At 40.7% G+C, this 19,043-nt stretch overlaps 1 protein-coding gene across 2 annotated transcripts in view; it reads right to left on the reverse strand.

The window, feature by feature from the left end:
- Window positions 1-19,043, reverse strand: part of ABTB1 (ankyrin repeat and BTB domain containing 1) — a 39,378-nt gene that overhangs the window by 15,613 nt on the left and 4,722 nt on the right. For both annotated transcript variants that reach the window (XM_083721678.1, XM_083721679.1), the window contains exons 3-8: window positions 17,902-17,957; window positions 15,253-15,397; window positions 14,332-14,491; window positions 13,256-13,301; window positions 11,452-11,568; window positions 1,183-1,298 (exon numbers count right to left, since the gene is read on the reverse strand). In XM_083721678.1, the coding sequence (XP_083577804.1) occupies window positions 1,183-1,298; window positions 11,452-11,568; window positions 13,256-13,301; window positions 14,332-14,491; window positions 15,253-15,397; window positions 17,902-17,957 (640 nt within the window). The remainder of the gene's footprint in view (window positions 1-1,182; window positions 1,299-11,451; window positions 11,569-13,255; window positions 13,302-14,331; window positions 14,492-15,252; window positions 15,398-17,901; window positions 17,958-19,043) is intronic.

Here is a 19,043-nt window from a genome sequence, read left to right on the forward strand (position 1 = left end):
TATAATTCACACATATGCGCACAGAAAACCTGAGAATTAAGACACTGATCAGTGTAGTCCACATGCAGTCACATACATGCTTCAATTATCTGCCACAAATCTAAAACAGAAATCAGGCATCTTCCCCATGGGCACTGGACTGAACTCAGTCTACATTTGGGTGTCCCTGTGGGTCATTATGGAATTCGAGAATGTGCAATAGAAAGCCTAAACACAAGAGCCCTTCCTGCATCCATGATCTGAACCATGTTGCAATTGGCAAAGTACCAAGCCATAAAAAAGCAACCGTGTTGCACCAGGGAACAATAAGACAGGACAATCTGGCACTCAGAATCCAAAATATCCAGGAATCACATTCCTAACACCAAAGCAAGTAGAACCAGAAGATCAAGATACATGCAGCACACTCTTATCTCCCCCACCTCACTGTTTTCATATCATTAGAGGCCAGAAACAATTTCCCATAAAAATAAGGCCTTTTGATCAAAAGTTGAGGACTTCTACAATAAAATGATCTGGGCAGTGCTATTAATTAATGCCCAGCTTATATGTCACCACATTTCATGTTCCGGTCATAAGCGCTCCTGAAAGTTGAGACAGTCAGGATAGTTTAGCCACACTCTTACAGAAGACCAACAATGGAACAGGCCTAATCTAGAGTATTCCTTCATGGAGAGAGACCACAGTATGTTGGACTCCCAAAGAAGAGCAAAGAAGACAAATGGCTGCTTCAGGAACAAACAAGGCATTTGCCACTTCCCTTTCACACTACCAAATATAGGAGAATAACAGGCTGTAAGAGAGTGGAATAGCCCAGACATAGCAAGGCAGACCATCCCGGTCTTTTATTTTTTATTTTTTAAATTGGCGGAACCTCTCTCACACACTTTCAGTCATGTACCAAAAGTACAGAGGAGCATGGAAGCTCCCATTCAGATATTCCGCGCAACTATCTCCTCTTTCACCCAGCAACGTGGATGCCTGAGAGGGAGCAGAAAGGAGTAGATGTAAGGGAATCCAGCAAGATTGGTGCCCTGATACCATGGAAGCAGGAGCTGTCAAAGTGGCTGCTGCACAGCCTAAAGAGAGCAAAACAGAACAAATTGCAGAAGTGCAGGACTGCTGAGGGCTTAACTGGCAGGACCCTGCAAGAAGAGGGAGGGAAAAACATATACTTCCTACCCTGAGTTCGGCTGGCAGGGCGCAGTCTGCTAGCAGAGCCAGGTCTTCCTGTAGCCGCGAGTTACCTGGGGGCTCAATCGTCAGCACCTTCACACAGGTCCCTGGCTTGGAAGAAACTGGAAGAGGCAAAAAAAAAATATATTCCAAAGTATAGAATCCTGAAGACTATATGGACATCCTCTTGGGAATGTGATGGATAAAGTTATCTGGGGAAGTTTTTAAAATTCAAGGATGGCCTACACCCCTTATATGCAAATGTTAGGGAAATAAATAAAGCATTAAAAAAATTATGGAAGAGACTGCTAAGCATTATGTTTTCCTCCTTCTTTGAAAAGCTCTGGCTACAGAAAAACAAGTAGAATTTTCCCACACAAAACACAAAATGCTCATGACTGCTTCTGTTACTGCTTTCACAGAGCAGTAGGCCTTCCTTTGTAAGAGATCTGCATGCATTTTGAGATCTAGATTTATGACTACACGGCTGGGGGGGAGGGGAGGGGGGAATAATGCCTACTAGTTGGCCAAAAAGGCATCTTGAGAGCCAAAGGGAAGTTCTTATTTGCCATCTTCCCCACAAGACCAGAGTGTATGCACATGCTCTGCCAAATTAGTATCTGTGATCAGGCACCAATGCACACACCACCAATACCACAGATAAGATGGGGGGGGGAGTTTATCAGTGCCCAACAACATCTAGCGATTCAACTGAACATGTGCATTTTAAAAATGGCAAATTCTATTGATATCACCCATCACCCATTCATACATTAAAGAGATTACATGTGGTAGGCAGACAAACAAGAACAGTTCTCTTCAGCAGCATTCACATCCCATGAAGATGATGGTATTAAATTACACATCTTGATATGGTTAATGAATATGAAACTGCTTCCAGATCAGAAGTGGGAGAGCCAATGGGTGCCCTCCAGATGTTGCTGGACTCCAGCTCCCATCAGCCCAACCAGCATGTCAAATAGTCAGGGATTATGGGAGCTGAAGTCCAACAATGCCTGGAAGCCCTCAGGTTCCTCGCATCCCTGTTCCACCCCTCTTTAGGGGTGTTCATAGACATGTAAAAATGGTTTCAGAGAAAAACACTAACCCATCTGACCTGGCAATTGCCATGCAACCACAGTCATTTCTGGAATAAGCCTTTAAACAGAACTCCTCTATCTACCCTAGGGATCCAACATCTACAGGGAGCAGAGAGAAATCGGGCAGCTTATCATCATTTAGCATGATTCTTTGGGAAGGACACTGTTCGCCTCCAATCTCTCTCCTACATGCTAAAACCACATTGATGTGCACTGGTTAAACATGCAAGTTGTAAAAACTCTGGCTACAATTTTACGTCAGCCCTCACTATGGGGGCCTTGAAAAAGCCACTGCCTTCAGCTCTATAGTGCGGTGGCTCACACTGACCCACTTTTCGGGGTTGTTCCAAGGATTGCAGAAGGAATGTAAAACAGAGTGCTCTAAATTCTCAAAAAGGCTATATAAATGCCAAGTAGGATTACTACTATAGTGAGCTTCTCTTCAAAAAGAGGAAAAAAATACTTGAACACCTTCCTAGCATAAGGACAACAAATAATAATAATAATAAAGTCAAGTGGTGCTGCTCGTTCCCAAACTCTGGGTGGCTTAGGGTTGGATGGGCCTTCATAAATGCTGAGGGGATCAAATACTCTTAGGAAATAAAGGATTGCTTTACTGTATGAGCACCAAGCCACTCCACTGCACTGCATGAAAACAAGCTGGCACTTGATGTTATGGTCCAAAGGGGTGCGGCAGGAATACACCACAAAAACAATGTCGGGAGAGATCAGAACAGAGCTTGTACCTGCCCTGGCAATTAACTAAATCTCATAAAACAAGCCTGTCTCACAAATATGGAAATAATGGCTCAATTTGCACACAACACTAAAGCATGGTTCAGCATAAAATCCAAGAGCAGGAAGGATCTATTGGGACGCTCAGACATTCCCCTCCCCTTGCCTTGAGCTACCATGCTCACTTTTCCTGCATGGTTTGGAGAATGAGTTCATCAGAATTTAGTTTCCCTTTCTAGGGAACCTGACTTGGCAATATGAACGAATGAGAAATAATGGTTTAAAACAAGCCAACTTCAAACCATACAGTTAATGAAACTGGCTTGCTTAAACTAACCAGAATTTGCTTTAACCCATAATTTTGCTGTTATGTATGAACTGGAAACTATAGTATAACACAACTGTAGTTTCACAAACCATGGTTTGAAGCTGGCTTGTTCAAAGACTAACCATAGCTTGTTTTAAAGAACAATCTCTAGCTCATAAAAGCAAGCCATGTTTTGTGGAAAGTGAAACTAAGTTCTGCTTAAATCCATCTCTCTGCTATGAGAGAGGGAAGGCAGCAGGCAAGTATGAGGCTCCTGGCTGCTTTTTCCTTGTTGTTCATATTAACACAGCCATCATCTGTGTTCATCATCTATGAACATTTCGTTGTTCTTATTACATAGCCATTTCAGGAATTAAAGTAAGGGAATAGACCAATAACTGTTGATGAAAAAGTGGTCATTTAGTGCATGTCTGGGCACTTGTTGGCATGTACACATGTATAGTTCCTTACTGTAAGTACTACCTACATGTTATGAGTCTCCAAAGCCTTGCTGTATGAAGAAGGAGCACCTGAATAGCTTGGTACAGTAAAATAAGCTGCTGTGATCAATACTAAATCATTAACAAGTAGTATGTATTTATGATGCCATATTGATTTCAGCTTGTGATTATTACGCAGTGTTATTTGTCTCCTCCTCCTACACTCAGCTCATGTGGTCTTTATTTTAGGGAATGTAATTTATATCTTTTGTTAATACAGAGAACTTGTTTATAATAATATGAACAAAACTGCTATTTCAGCACCTTTGGTATTAAGTGGTTTATCGTGGAAAGAGGTTTCGTAACCAAGAGCTGAAAGCTCATGCCATGATAAACTAGTTAGCAATATACCAAAAGTCTTCATTGGTTTATACTTGGGAGTTCAGCAAGAAAAGGAAGTTATTCCTAAGCTGGCTAAGTTAACTCTGCATCGGAACAAGAGGTGGTTACGACAAGCGTGACTCAATGGATTTAGAACTTGTCTCCAAATCTCAGGTGACTCACATTGCCATAATAAATTGCCGCTCTTGACATTTTACAGATTACACAGGGATGTCATCTTACCACAACAATGAGAGGTGGGTGAAAGAAGACTGCCACAGTACAATATCTTTCTTCCCAACCCTCCTGCCCCAAATTAACAAGTTGTATATGCCTCAGAATTGTGATTCTAAACAGGCAATATAATGCCTTTCAACAGATACACCATTACTGTCAGCAGATAGTGAAATTATACCTTTTGCCACTTGAAACTTTGCTCCAACATATGAAGGTGGTGGGTAGGAGGAAAGACTGTTTCTTTCTCACTCTTTCCTTCACATGAGAGACTACCAACTTCTCAACAGGAATCGCAGGAAATGACAATTCCCTGCCCCTCCTTTTGTTAATTGTGAGGAGCTACATCAGGGTTACGTTATGGTAGAAGACAGAAGAGGAAGGGAGATAGATTAGATCTGCTGGCACAGAGTCACTAGATCAGGCATAGGCAAACTCAGCCCTCCAGATGTTTTGGGACTACAACTCCCATCATCCCTGACCACTGGTCCTGTTAGCTAGGGATGATGGGAGTTGTAGTCCCAAAACATCTGGAGGGCCGAGTTTGCCTATGCCTCCACTAGATCATATTGTACTGAACACTTAATCTCTACAAAAAGCTTCCTTCAGTCCTCAATAAAGTCTCAATAACCCCAACCAACCTATTGTTTTGAAACTTATAAACACATGTAAATGAATATTTTCAACTAGAAACAGAGAGGAAAAACCCTGGTGCAGATGATTCTATGATGTGTCTGGATGAGCATTAAAAATTGGAAAGCAGCTGAGGAGTGTGGAAACTCAAGCAACATGTGTTTAATGGTAAAACACATACTGTACTGGGATCATTTTTATTTAGCAAATACTGTCAAGTATGACCCCATGTCCACTTCTAAACTTAAGTCTAAACTGAGTAAACTGCCTGAAGTTCTTGGGGAATATATCAGACCATTAATTAACTTAATTTTGCAAAAATGGGTGTATTCACTGGAAGGAAAAATCAAGGAGCTCAAGTTTCTTTAGGATGTTAATCCCCATTAAAAGAAGCACTGGAGAAAGCACATCACACAGACTGATTGATTGATTGATTGATTGATTGATAGATAGATTAATTAAGGCTTCCCTTAAGAAGTTGTGTCTAGTTCAAATGAGGACAGCATAAACTCAGGCAAAACAAGTGGAAGTTGATGAAGCACGGAAAAGAGAATTTGCAGATTATAAAAGTGTTAAGACATATTTTTAAATAGGAGCAGAAAATCTAGGGAGACAGTTGGGCAACTAGATGACAGAAGAGTGAAAGGATCGCTAGGAGGAGCATAGGGAAATTTCAAAGAAGCTGCATGAATTTTTCACTGTAAAAGATATTGGACAGATACCCACACAAGGACTTATTGCTGCCATGCAACACTAGAACTCAAGGTCACCCAATGAATTCAGGACAGAAAAAGGAAAACAAGGAATTGTTTATGGAATTCACTGCCACAGGATGTAGTGATGATTCAGAAGGCAATTAAACAAACACGATGAGTAACTGGAAACTCCAAATTTCAGAGGCAGGATGATAGAGGGGCTGGGAGCTGGGGGCACTGGGCTGTGTCCAGAAAGTGGTGTTGGGGGATGAGTGTTCAGACCCCTGGGCTCTCACTTGTGGGGTGCCTCAGGGTTCCATCCTCTCCCCCATGCTTTTTAACATCTATATGATGCCGCTGGGAGAGATCATCAAGGAGTTTGGGTTGGGTGTTGATCAGTATGTGGATGATACCCAGCTCTACCTCTTTTAAATCAGAACCAGTGAGGGCAGTGAAGGCCCTGTGGGAGTGTATGGAGGCGGTTGGAGGATGGCGGCTAAGTACTGTTTTGTGGGGACAGGGGGTGGGCAGGTGTAGAGGATTCCCTGGTCCTGAATGGGTAACTGTACCCCTGAAGGACCAGGTGAGCAGCCTAGGAGTCATTTTGGACCCACAACTGTCCATGGAGGCGCATGTCAGTTCTGTGTCCAGGGCAGATGTCTACCAGTTCCATCTGGTACGCAGGCGGAGGCCCTACCTGCCCACAGATTGTCTCACTAGAGCATGCTCTGGTTATCTCCCGCTTTGACTTCTGCAATGCACTTTACATGGGCTACCTTTGAAGGTGACCCAGAAACGACAACTAATCCTGAATGCAGCAGCTAGACCGGTGACTGGGAATGGCTGCCGAGACCATCTATCACTGGTCCTAAAGGATCTTCATTGGCTCCCAGTGCGTTTCCAAGCACAATTCAAAGTTTTGGTGCTAACCTTTAAAGCCCTAAGCGGCCTTGGCCTTGTACACCTGAAGGGGCGTCTCCATCCCCATCATTCAGCCCGGACACTGAGGTCTAGCACCAAGGGCCTTCTGGTAGTTCCCTCAATGTGAGAAGTGAGGCTACAGGAACCAGACAGAGCGCCTTCTCGGTAGTGGCATCCGCCCTGTGGAACGCCCTCCCATCAGATGTCAAGGAAATAAACAACTACCTGATTTTTAGAAGACGTCTGAAGGCAGTCCTGTTTAGGGAAGATTTTAATGTTTGATGTTTTATTGTGTTTTTAATATTCTGTTGGGAGCCACGCAGAGTGGCTGGGGTGGGGTAGAAATAATAAAATTATTGTATTATTATTATTATTATGGCAGAAGGCTGTTGACTTCACATCCTGCTGGTGAACTACCTAGAAACATCTGGCTGGCCACTGTGGAAAATATGCTGTAGTGCTAGATGGACTATTGGCCTGACAAAGCATGTCCTTAAGACGGATGCAAAGAGACTGAAATGAATGCCTGTGTGCCTAGTGGCAAGTCTGGTTCCTCTCCTTATGTTTTGCAATTGTGACAGGCTCAACGCGAACAAAGTTAAGGCTCAGCACTATTTCAGTCATCAACCTAACAGATTACCTAGCCTTTGGGTATGTGTGTGTTGTTAGGAACAGATTTCTCCCCTACTTGGTGGGTACATGCAATTTGTTTATTGTAGTTTTAACTTGTAGAATCTGTTTCAAGTACATTCACAGAATTGTTCCAAAGGGAAACTGGCAGCCTGGTGCCAATTTAAACTCAGAAGCCAAAAGCATATGCAATTTGCTTTCAAGGAGGACTGAGTCAGCCTATATTTCCTATCCAGGAGACACTAAGAAGCAGCAAGATATTCTTTTCTGGAAGAGGAAAAAGAACATTGTAAGAGGGCTGTATATGGAGATGCTTTTGTTTGAAGTTTCTAGCTCATTTAGAAGATAGCAATTTTCTGCTTGAAGTGCTTAGATAACGCAGATGAAGTGCAAGCTGAAGAACAGAACAGCTAAGTGAGGCAGCCTCCTCCTCTCAAGACCGCCCCCCCCTCCAGATGTGTTGTCTATGGCACAGAGAGTTTTTAAAAGACCAATTTGTGTCATGAGTTTTGGTAAAACACTTTATCACAAGTTTCTGGGAAATGGACCACTATGATGGGCTGCAACTTTCAGCGTCAGTAAGATCAACTCACATTTATAAAGTGTCAAGAAAATGGACAAGGCAGCAGCAACAATTAACATTCATTTAGCATCAACAATGGTCCAGATGCATGAAAGCAAGGGACATGTGCCTCTAGGACACCAGTCCAAATGCTTCCTTCTTCCCCAGTGGGAAAAGTGGGAAGCTGAATGGAGTATAGTATATTTTGTAGTTTTTGCAACATGGGTTTTATGCCAGGGTCAAAGCTTAAGTGTTACCAGTACTAAAGGCAGCATTGGCAGAAGAAGATGTTAAGAGCGGATTGTCAATAAAGGATGCTCTAGCACCTTCAGTTTTGAAGACAGCAGCATATAGAAGCAAGCTAAACTGTTTCTTTCATCACTTAAGGGTTTCTCACAAATGGTGACAAGCAGAGTACAAAATAATCCTAAAGAAGTGTAAATTTATGATCTGCCTGGCCAACTATTTAAATTCTGATGTCTAATATGAGTGCTGTGAAACAAACGATAGCCTTAGCCTTTCAAAGTGTCCAAGAGAGAAAGCAACTTCCACTGGTGCAATGGACCTTGGGTTGTGTGTGTGTGTGTGTGTGTGTGTGTGTGTGTGTGTGTGGCAGGGATGATACCAGGTGGTAGTATTAGTACACAACCAAGGCAGTAAAGCAACTTGTGTTAACCACCTGACTTTTTCCGTCCGTGAAGAAATCATAACTATGCATTTCTGGGAATAAGAGTTTATTAGCATCAATCAGCTTAACCTCAAATAAAAGAACTGAAAAACTATGTAATTAGAGATGCTGAAATATAATCAAGCATTAACACAAATATAGCTAAATTAGTTATTCATCATCTCTTTAAGGTGATGAGAGCATGATTTTTATTAAACTATGCTCATGGGATATGAAATTCAACTATTCTTAACACACTTGCAGAAAACATACCGTAGAGGGTGTGAAATATCTATCTGCATCTATCAAGCATTACTATAATACATTATTGTTTGATATCTACACAGTTTGCCTTACAAAACAAGCAAGCAACCTATATATTTAAGTCTGGGAGTGAGCTCCTCAAGTATCCAGTTCAAGATTAATCGGATCTGGTTTAGAGACGTATTTTTTGCTTGCCTCATTTTCTGCAACCTATATCATCCAGTTTAGAAATGGCTCGGAGCCCCACTAAATATTTAAGTTTGATTTCTAGTCTGTTCTTCCTTGATTCATGATCCCAGGGTGGGTTACAGCAATAAAATACATTTAAAACCATGACAGTGTCTAATATTGTACCATTTCAGAATATGGCACTACAAAGATGGATAACTAAGCTATTTGCAAGTGAGTTGCTTATTATTCCAAGTATTTATATTCCAGATCCTGGGAATGGTCCTTAGGCAGGTAATATTCAAATAGCAGATTGCTGGACCATACCCATGTGTCCCTGTTATGACGTATCACAACTCTTTCTAGAAAACAAGAATGCCGCAAAGGCTTATGCTAAAAGCAATTAAATGTCCCATTAGAGTGCTCACCCATTAGTATATGCATAGCACAGTAATTTGATGTACAATGGAGACAGAACTTTGTCACCAAATCAAGGGCACATGAATCTACCCTACCTCTCCTTAGTCACTGCACCTACAAGCCAGAAGACCCTGCCCATGCTACACAGTTTCTAAAAGCAACAGACTTGGCCTGTTATTTACACTTTAATTACTTCCCAGATAGACTACTGCAGTAAGCATGTGGGACACTGAAGACGATCCTAGATGGCCTAAGACCAAATAACTATTAGGAACACTTACTTTGTTGTCTGCATGGGCTTTAAAATCAGCTTTGAAGTTCCTATTCTCTGTACCACTTCAAAATATCCATTGGGTAACTTACAGAAGGGCATTTTCTGTGGGTGCTACAATTCTAGAATACCTCAATCAGGAAATCTTTTCACTATGTATTTGAAGACATTTTTGTTCGGTTGGGCTTTCACTGTGTAATTTTAGATCTTGCTCTTGACTGACTTTACCATCTTGGAGACCCATCTTGGCTGTGAAACCTGGAAGACCTGCTCCCTGCCTTGCAGGCCCTTTTCCACCTGGCCTGGGAGGGCAGGGAGGACTGACTCCAGCTACAAAAGCTAGAGCTGCTGAAAAGGCCAGAGACCATCTTAGCTGTCTCTTAGTACAAGTCATCAAACCTGAGCTTCTACACCTGCCAACCACCATGGGCAGGACTGGCAGCAATAGCAGCAGGAATAATAATAATAATAATAATAATAATAATCATTATTATTATTATTATTTATACCCCGCCCTCCCCGGCCAGAGCCGGGCTCAGGGCGGCTAACACCAATAAAATTACAATAAAACATAATGGGGGGGGGACCAGTTTATTAAAATACGGGTTAAAATACAATTTAAAATGCATTTTAATAGTAGCCCATAAATCATTTTAATAGTAGCCCATAAATCAAAACCATAAGGGGAGGGAAACATAAGGGTCAGACCGAGTCCAAACCAAAGGCCAGGCGGAACAGCTCTGTCTTGCAGGCCCTGCGGAAAGATACCAAGACCTGCAGGGCCCTAGTCTCTTGTGACAGAGCATTCCACCAAGTCGGGGCCAGTACTGAAAAGGCCCTGGCCCTAGTTGAGACCAACCTAACCACCTTGCGGCTTGGGACCTCCAAAGTGCTGTTATTTGTGGACCTTAAGGTCCTCCGTGGGGCATACCAGGAGAGGTGGTCCTGTAGGTACAAGGGTCCTAGGCCGCATGTTCTAAGCTTATGATAATATTTTATTCTCTTGCTAATTATGTAGTTTTAAATGTGCATATTATATTTAACTTCCTATAGTAATGTTTTGTAGACTCATGTTTGTAGCTTCGAGCTACAAACATGAGTCTGACAAAACTGCGGGAGGCAGTGGAAGACAGGAGTGCCTGGCGTGCTCTGGTCCAGGGGGTCACGAAGAGTCGGACACGACTAAACAACAACAGTAATGTTTTATTTTGAAATGTTTAAGTTTTGAAATGTGGAACAGTCTCCCTCATGAGGTTGTGGGCTCTCCTTCCTTGGAGGTTTTTAAACAGAGGTTGGATGGCCATCTGGCATGGATGCTTTAGCTGAGATTCCTGCATTGCAGGGGGTTGGACTAGATGACCCTTGGGTCCCTTCCAAATATTCCTATATTCTATGATAATTTTTTTGTTAACTTCACTACACTAAATGTATATTCTGTAGTTGACTTACTTTGTAATATTTTATTTTGAAATCTTTAAGATAATATTTTAGTTTCCTGTTAATTACATTGCTTTGAATGTATACTTGTTGTTTTTTTACTCTCTTCATTAATGCTTTATTCTGCATTGTTTTATTTGATGTTTTAACCTGTTGTAAACCACTTTGAGGATTTTTTTCTTTAAATTATAAAGCAGTATAGAAATGGAAAGAAAATAATAATAATAATACCATGTTAAAGAATATTTTATATTGTTAATTGCTTATCTGCATGGTGTACTGTGATTGTTTTGAACACTTTAAGAGAACAGCAGAACAGAAAAAAGTTATTACTAGAATTTTTAGCTAATTAATATAAGCTATTCAGAAAAAAGGCAGAAAAAAGCCAGTCTGAGCAATTTGGACCTTACCAAATTCATGGACCTTTTTACACTTGGTTTCCAAGTCTTCAATGAGATCCTGGAGCCGACATTGTTTTGCCAATCTTTTGCAGTCGCTCACATATTCTACATCTATGTCTAAACGACCTGGCAAAAGAAAAGAAAAGAAAGCAAATGACCCTTTCAATTCTCCCTATTATTTATTCACCAACACGTAAAATTCATCCTTACATCCACAGCTGCAAATTTATGTTTCAGCACCCCCCTGTGACTTAAGGAAGGACTGCATTTATATTTTTGAGAACATCACTTGTACAGCTAGTACAGCAACTTCTTTTGAGCCATATTGCATGTTGCTTTTCAGATATATGTCCTGAGAAAATTATGGTTTTTTACCTTTTGTATCTTTATTATTTTAGACTGCAAACCACCTTGAATGGATTAGCAGTACAAAATTGTAGTAAGGGTGACATCCAATGTTAGCGATACCGGTATAGGCCTATTAAAATCAGTGAGTCCATTAATTGCAATGAGTCTACAAAGAATATAACAGAGATGCATGCTGCCCTAAGTAAACAAATAGACTATAGATACACAACTTGGCTGACTATCACCCAAAGAAATAAAACATGGATGCACATGTCTACATATGACAAAGCCAAGAAATACAAGTCCATCAATTCTGATAACTCCAATAATGTAGCTATTATTTCAATTGGTATGCCACTTTCCCACATACATTTGCCCAAAGCAATGAGCAAATGTAGAGAAGGCTAATTCAGAATCCCTTCTATAGGTTTAATCCACATGCCCCACATGTTAAATAAAGATGCATGTGTCACTTTCCGTATCCTTCTGTATTTCAAGGTACTCCTGTCTTATAAAAGCAAAAAGAGGAGCAACTTCAATAGCCAGATTCATACATATTCCTGAGTACATATATCCAGAAACGTATGGCCATTGTCTAGTGAAGGACAAGGACCTTTGTTCACTAAAAACAAACCAATATAAGACAAATTTTTATTCTTTGCTATTCCTTTGGTAGCTCCAATCCAGAGCTGTGCTCTGGAATTGGGAGGAACCCTATTGGCATATGCTAATGGAGGTAGAAAAACATGTTAGCACAGTCTGTGCCTGGTTAGAATGCCCAATCAGCAAACAAATCTTGTAGACAGCAGAATCCTTTGCACGTCTACTCAGTAGTAAGTCTCATTGAATTCAAGAAAGACTTACTCCCAAACAAGTGTGTTTAGAATTGAAGCCTCAACATTTCAAGGAACCGTTGCTGAAATAAAGGGGATTAATGCCATGGCGCTTTTAGACGTAAAAGTAACTAGAGCAACAGTGTGGCATACCGGGAATTCGTCCAGACACAAAGTTGTGTCACTCATTACTAGCAATGCCAGTGCCCTTACTGCATTTGATACAGCACTTGCAAAACAAACAAACAAACCCATCAGCTGGGTGGTGGGAGACAATGCTTTCGGGCAATAAAATATTGTTGCTTGGGTGGGTGAGTGGCTAACCCCAAAGCAAAAACACAATGGTAGAGAAAAGAACCTGAATCCCCCCAAATCTCACTCTAGCAAGGTCCAACACAACTTGTGCAGCTCCATGCCTCTCCATCAATGCTGTTATTCTATGCCCCAGTATCTAATGCTTTCCATCAGTATAGTCCTTGCAAGAGAAAGAGAAAAAGTACGTCACCTGAGCCATTTCTGACAAGCTACGTTTTGAAATAATTATGCAAAGTATATAGATATATGCAAGATGTTGTTCTGAATCTAAATGCAGCAATTGTAAGCACTACAATGCAGCACATGCCCACATTTACCTGTATAGAGGTACTGGAGAAGGGAACCAAAGGCAGCTGGGTTGATCTATATAATGAATGAAAGTGGTTATTTACAGAGGTTGCATTTTGCCATGGCTTGAACTATACACTGATATAAGTGAGAAACAAGCTAGAACAGCAGTAGCTAAGGTATTTTGGACTACAATTCCCATCAGCCCCAGCCTGTCAGGTCAATGATCAGAAGTCCTCAACAACTTCTAGAGGGCACCCCATCGGCTATATTCAAAGAAGCTAATGAGGGCCCATGAGATTCTGCAGTAGTGCTAACTCTGGAGAGGCAATCAACAAAAAGGGCAAGATTTTAGCTGTATCTCCCTTTTCCTCAATGCCAGCTCAGTTCGCACCATGTGACAACATTAAATAATGTCACTCAAAAAGTAATTAACTTGTGGAACTGACCACAAGTTGTGACAACCACTTATATAGTTAGCTTAAAAAAACAAAAACCTGTTTTGTGAGAAGTTGAATAGCTTGTGCGTTATGTTTACCAGTAGGAACAGCCAGGGTCGATTCAATACAGTAGTCGCAATGAAATCTCAATACGATGTTCCAGATCAACATTGCTGAGATAATCCAAGTAAAACTATTTTAAAGAAGCTTGATGCTTGATTAGTTAGTAACATCAGGCTTGGTACTCGTGTAGCAGAATAAAGTGGCAGAATGCACTGTACCATTCAGACTGCAAGTAGGAGAAGCCCATTTTGAGTGTTCCAAATTTAACAATATTCACTGCAAGAAAAAAAGAAAAAAGGAGAATGGCAGTGAGAGGACTGGCTCAGAACCACTTCCTCTCAATGAGCCAATTCATGGAGTTAGTTGCTTTTTATGGTTTTTTTAGTTAGTTGCTTTTTATGGTTTTTTTAGTTAGTTGCTTTTTATGTTTTTTAATGTGTTTGAAATGACATCCTCACCCACAGTCTTAAGCGGTACAGTCCACTCTACTGTCTCATTCTGATGCATGTGTAAATCAGGGTCTAGACTTAGCACCTGAAACCTTAAAGCAAGCACCAACTGCAGACACTATTCTAGTTAAAACAAAGCTTGAGTCTTCTCACCAATGGATGCTTTAGTGCTATGATATTCTTCCCCTTCCACTTGGTCTCAAACATTTCTGCAAAATATGCACTCCGGGCACCGAGAATGCAGCGATGGGCACAGAAAGACTTCCCATGCACAATGAATACAATGTCACTCTGGTAACCCTGTTCCAGAAGTCTGCAAGGAGAATAAGAAACAACAAGTCTGAAAAAACTGGACTGGAGGATTCAGCAACTGCGAGCATCTTGTTCCTTCAAAATCAAGGTTATAAAATAATGCTTTATTATTTATTAATTGGTCCCTTTCTTACCAAGGTAACTCAAAGCAACTTACAATATATAAACAAAGAAAAACATACATTAAAACCAGCACAAAGAAAAACAATGAAAAAATGAAATGAGAAACTTGTTCTTAAAAAGGCAGAATCTGAACCACTCAAGGAGGCCACAGGAAATTATGATTCAATGCCATGGAGAAAAAGTAATGTTTTTGGCTGACGCCTAAAGCTATATAATGATGCTACCAAGGGAGCCTCCCTGGGGACAGCATTCCATAAAGAGGACTGCACGCGCACGCGCGCACACACACACACACACACACACACATTAAGTGGTCTTATTTACTTCTGCCACATACACAGTAGATTGTGATTAATCAGTTTTATCATGTATACCGTATGAGACGTTTTTTCAGTGGGGAGGGAATTACATATATATATATAAACTTTCAAATTACTATGTACTAACAGTGGCTTGACAGACTTGTCATCATCACAAGCAAGCCTCCATAAGACTAAAACATAATAAATCTTTTGAATCTCCTGAAACAAAACAAGCAAGAGGGGTCAGCCATCCAAGGAGTGGGCATGGCAGTCCAATGGAAACAGATGCATTTTAATGCTTAACAGCCTGCAATGAAGGCATCCCTTCTCTCTTTACCGTTGAAGGAAGACATCATAGTAGTCTCTTTTCATGCACTTTGCTGTGATCTGCTTGTACTCCTTTAACACCCGCCGTATAGCATCACTCAGGGCCCCATATAAACAACGCTCGCCATCAAAGGTGTTTGCTTCACATTTGGCACCTGTAAAACAATACCAACTGCCATTTAGGTTTGAAGCCATATTACAAGAGACATATCATTTACATATGTGATATTGTCTTTCTCTGCAGAACAGTACTAAGAACTGCTTCCACTAAACAACTGGAGCAACCTTCATCCCTCGTTACAAGTACAGTGGTACCTCGGGTTAAGAACTTAATTTGTTCCGGAGGTCCGTTCTTAACCTGAAGCACCACATTAGCTAATGGGGCCTCCTGCTGCCGCCGCGCTGCCACAGCACGATTTCTGTTCTCATCCTGAAGCAAAGTTCGTAACCCGAGGTACTATTTCTGGATTAGCGGAGTCTGTAACCTTAAGCATATGTAACCTCAAACGTATGTAACCTGAGGTACCACTGTACTTTCATATGTTCTTCTGGTCTAAAGCAGAGCTCATGAAGTAAAAGTAACATTCAACCATAATATCCAGTCTCTTAATTTCTGCCTTGGGACAACTGCAAGACTACTCAGTTTTAAAAGAAAATAGCTGCATGAAGCTGCATACATTCTACAATATTTCACAGAAAACATTTCTGCTACACCCATACCACTGTGATCCAGTGTGCTACACTATGAGCTGGATTGTGGTTAGAGTCTTGGATGAGAGTCAGGGTTCATATCCACACTCAGCCATGAAGCTTGCTGGGTGACCTTGGGACAGTCATTGTCTACTTCCCAGGGCTGATGAGAGGATAAACTGAGGAGGAGAACCATGAACACCACATTGAGCTCCCTGGAGAGAAGTTATTACAATTCAAAAAAGAGAGAAAAGAATCTCTTTTAAAGTACACGGTAAATATTTAGTAAAATACAAGTTAGAAGAAAGCTAAAAAGCTTCCCAGAAAAATTAAAACAACTTTTTGATTGTGTGTTTAACTACAGTTAGGAATATAAAATTTATTGTCCAAATTCAATATAATTCCCTCTCAAGTCTGTGTCTGCACTGGTTGGAATATACCGATTTCTAATAGAATCTGCATGTAGCTACTGTTCACTGACAAGCTATGCTTACCAAATTCAACATTACCCCACCAAAGCATGATTTGGATTTCTTATCCCTAGGATTATTATTTGCTTTAGCTGTAAGCTATGAATTATGATCTAATACCAAGTTTGGAATGCTGTTCCTATGGAAATCTGAAAGGTGCCTACAATCCTGATGTTTTGTCACCTGCTGAAAATATATTTGTTTCACCAAGTGTTTTTAAAGACTTAATCTGATTCAACCTCAGTCATCTTATGATTTTATAATTGTACAATATTGTTATTTTTAATGATTGTATTGTATACCACCTCGACAATAATTGTGTTGGTGGTTTATAAATATTCTGATAAATAAAGTTAGAAACCATGCTTTTGTTTTATTTCTCTGACTGGATTTATATTCTTTGTACCTTTGTACAACAGACCTAACATTGATTAAATGAAATCAATGTATTTTGATGGTGTAGGTGAGAGAACTAAACTTATCTCACTCTACATCAGAGTTTTCCAAACTGTGTGTCGCGACACATTAGTGTGTTGGCTGCAGTGTGTAGGTGAGTCACATGAATGCTCCCCGCGGTGCTCCCAGGGCTGGAAAGGGGTTAGTTTAACCTCTTGCTAGTAAAACTGAATTACTGTGTCATGAAATCTTCCATGTCTAAAAAGTGTACCACCAACATGAAAGGTTTGGAAAGCTCTGCCCTACATTATTGCCTTTGTCCTTTTAGCCAAGTCACTAAGAAACAGGAAGTAATGCCCTTGGGAGCTGGGTGGTTCAAGAATGGATGCTGGCAGACTTGTTACTTGGTAACCTAGATAGATCTGCAAGCGAAAGCACATATTCCTGGTGATAACTGTTCCTACTAGTCACTCAATAAATGGTGGCAGTTACTGGTTCAGTGCATTACAGGTGAATTTATTCCTTCTAGTAAAGCCAAACACTAAATCCATTTATTTTTGTCCTGCTAGGTGCTATGATGAGAACAGAAATATTAAATGTACCAACAAGGAGCCTTAACTTTTGCTTTTTTTAAGTAAATAATAATAATAATAATAATAATAATAATAATAATAGCTGGGTTTTCCCAGCCACTTTGGGTGGCTTACAGCATATATAAAATGTAGTAAAACATCAAATGGACATTTACTTTTAGGTGCATTTTATTAAACAAAATGGCAACAAACAGACTAGATTAAAAATAGCAGCTCTCCCCATTGGCTTAGATCCAATTTTAATGTCACGCTAGGGCTAGTACTGCAAACTTGTAAAAAAATGAGCCCTGTACTAACCCTACCATGAGAGGAAAAGTTTTCGTTGCAAAATAAGATTCTAGCTGTTTGATTAGCATAACAAGTCAAAAGCAGCTATGCAGTTTCCCATCAGAGCAGGATTATACTGTTTTAATTCTGGTGTACCTTCAGTGACAATTCTAGAGACACACAGGTGACCACATATATTGGGCACACAGTCTCCAGGAGAAGAAGCATATCAGTTTTTCTTACCGTTGGCTAAAAGGTACCGTACAAGCTCTTCATGTCCACAGAGACAAGCATAATACCTGTTAACACAAGGAAGGAGTTAAGCAAGAGACACTTAGAAATGAAAACTTCTAAGTTTTGCTGATTCAATGTATCATGGCCTTCAAAAGTCCTCCCACAGCACCAACTTTGCAATCAAATTAAGATCCTAAAATCACATTAGGTTGGGACAGCGAATGTGTTGCCCTCCAGTGGTTGTTGAAGTGCAACTTGTAGTAGCCCCAGCAGCATAGCCAATGGTTGGGATGATGGAAGTTGTAGTCCAACATCATCTGGAGGGCAGCACGTTGGCTCCCCACATGGTGTTAATTCCTTACAAGAAATTGATCCAGTCCTCTCCATAGCATTCTCACTTCTTTCTGTTGTGACAAGGAGAACAAGGGTCTTTTCCTACTCTTTTTCTAGTGATGAGATATGCACTTGCTTCATGTGCAAGTAGAAAAAAGAGATGTGGACTAGGGCTATGCAGCTGAAGGGGTGGGACCATGCAAACAGAGCTGCCTTGGTTTTCAGTGCTCCCATCAAGTTCTATGGGACAGCATTGTATGATGCTGACACTGTATGATAGCTTTACCAACTGTATGATAGCTTTAGGGTACATGCTTATTATTTCTATTGCAAGTATCTACATCCTGCTCTGTTAGTCTAGACTTTCAGAGCAGTTTTCATTAGCGAGATAAAGGCAGCAGTAACTCTCATGTAAAACCCAATCCCAGATTTTTGAAAACCTCTAAAAGTTGACACTAAAAGGTGTGGGTAAATAAAAAGTCTTCCATCTGTCACTGTAAAGACAGACTTGTTAGTGCTAGGTGGGCCTCCCTGGAGACAGCAAAATGAAAAATATCCCTTTCCCAATTCCTACCCACCTCACTTCAGAAGGCGATAGAACTCCAGCAATGATCACAGGTGATAGGAAAGTTAATGCAGGAAAAGTAACCTAGGTCCTAAGATGCTTAGGGATTTCAACATAAAATCCAGTACCTTGAATTTTATGTGGAAATGGATCAGCAGCTAATGCAATCATATAAAGGCTGACATGACAATATCCCAAGGACACATTGTACAACTCCAGGGATTCCCATTCTATACTTTCTTTTATGACAGAC

The sequence above is a fragment of the Podarcis gaigeae genome (assembly GCF_964106915.1).
Source record: "Podarcis gaigeae genome assembly, chromosome: 2".
NCBI classification, from domain to species: Eukaryota; Metazoa; Chordata; class Lepidosauria; order Squamata; family Lacertidae; genus Podarcis; species Podarcis gaigeae.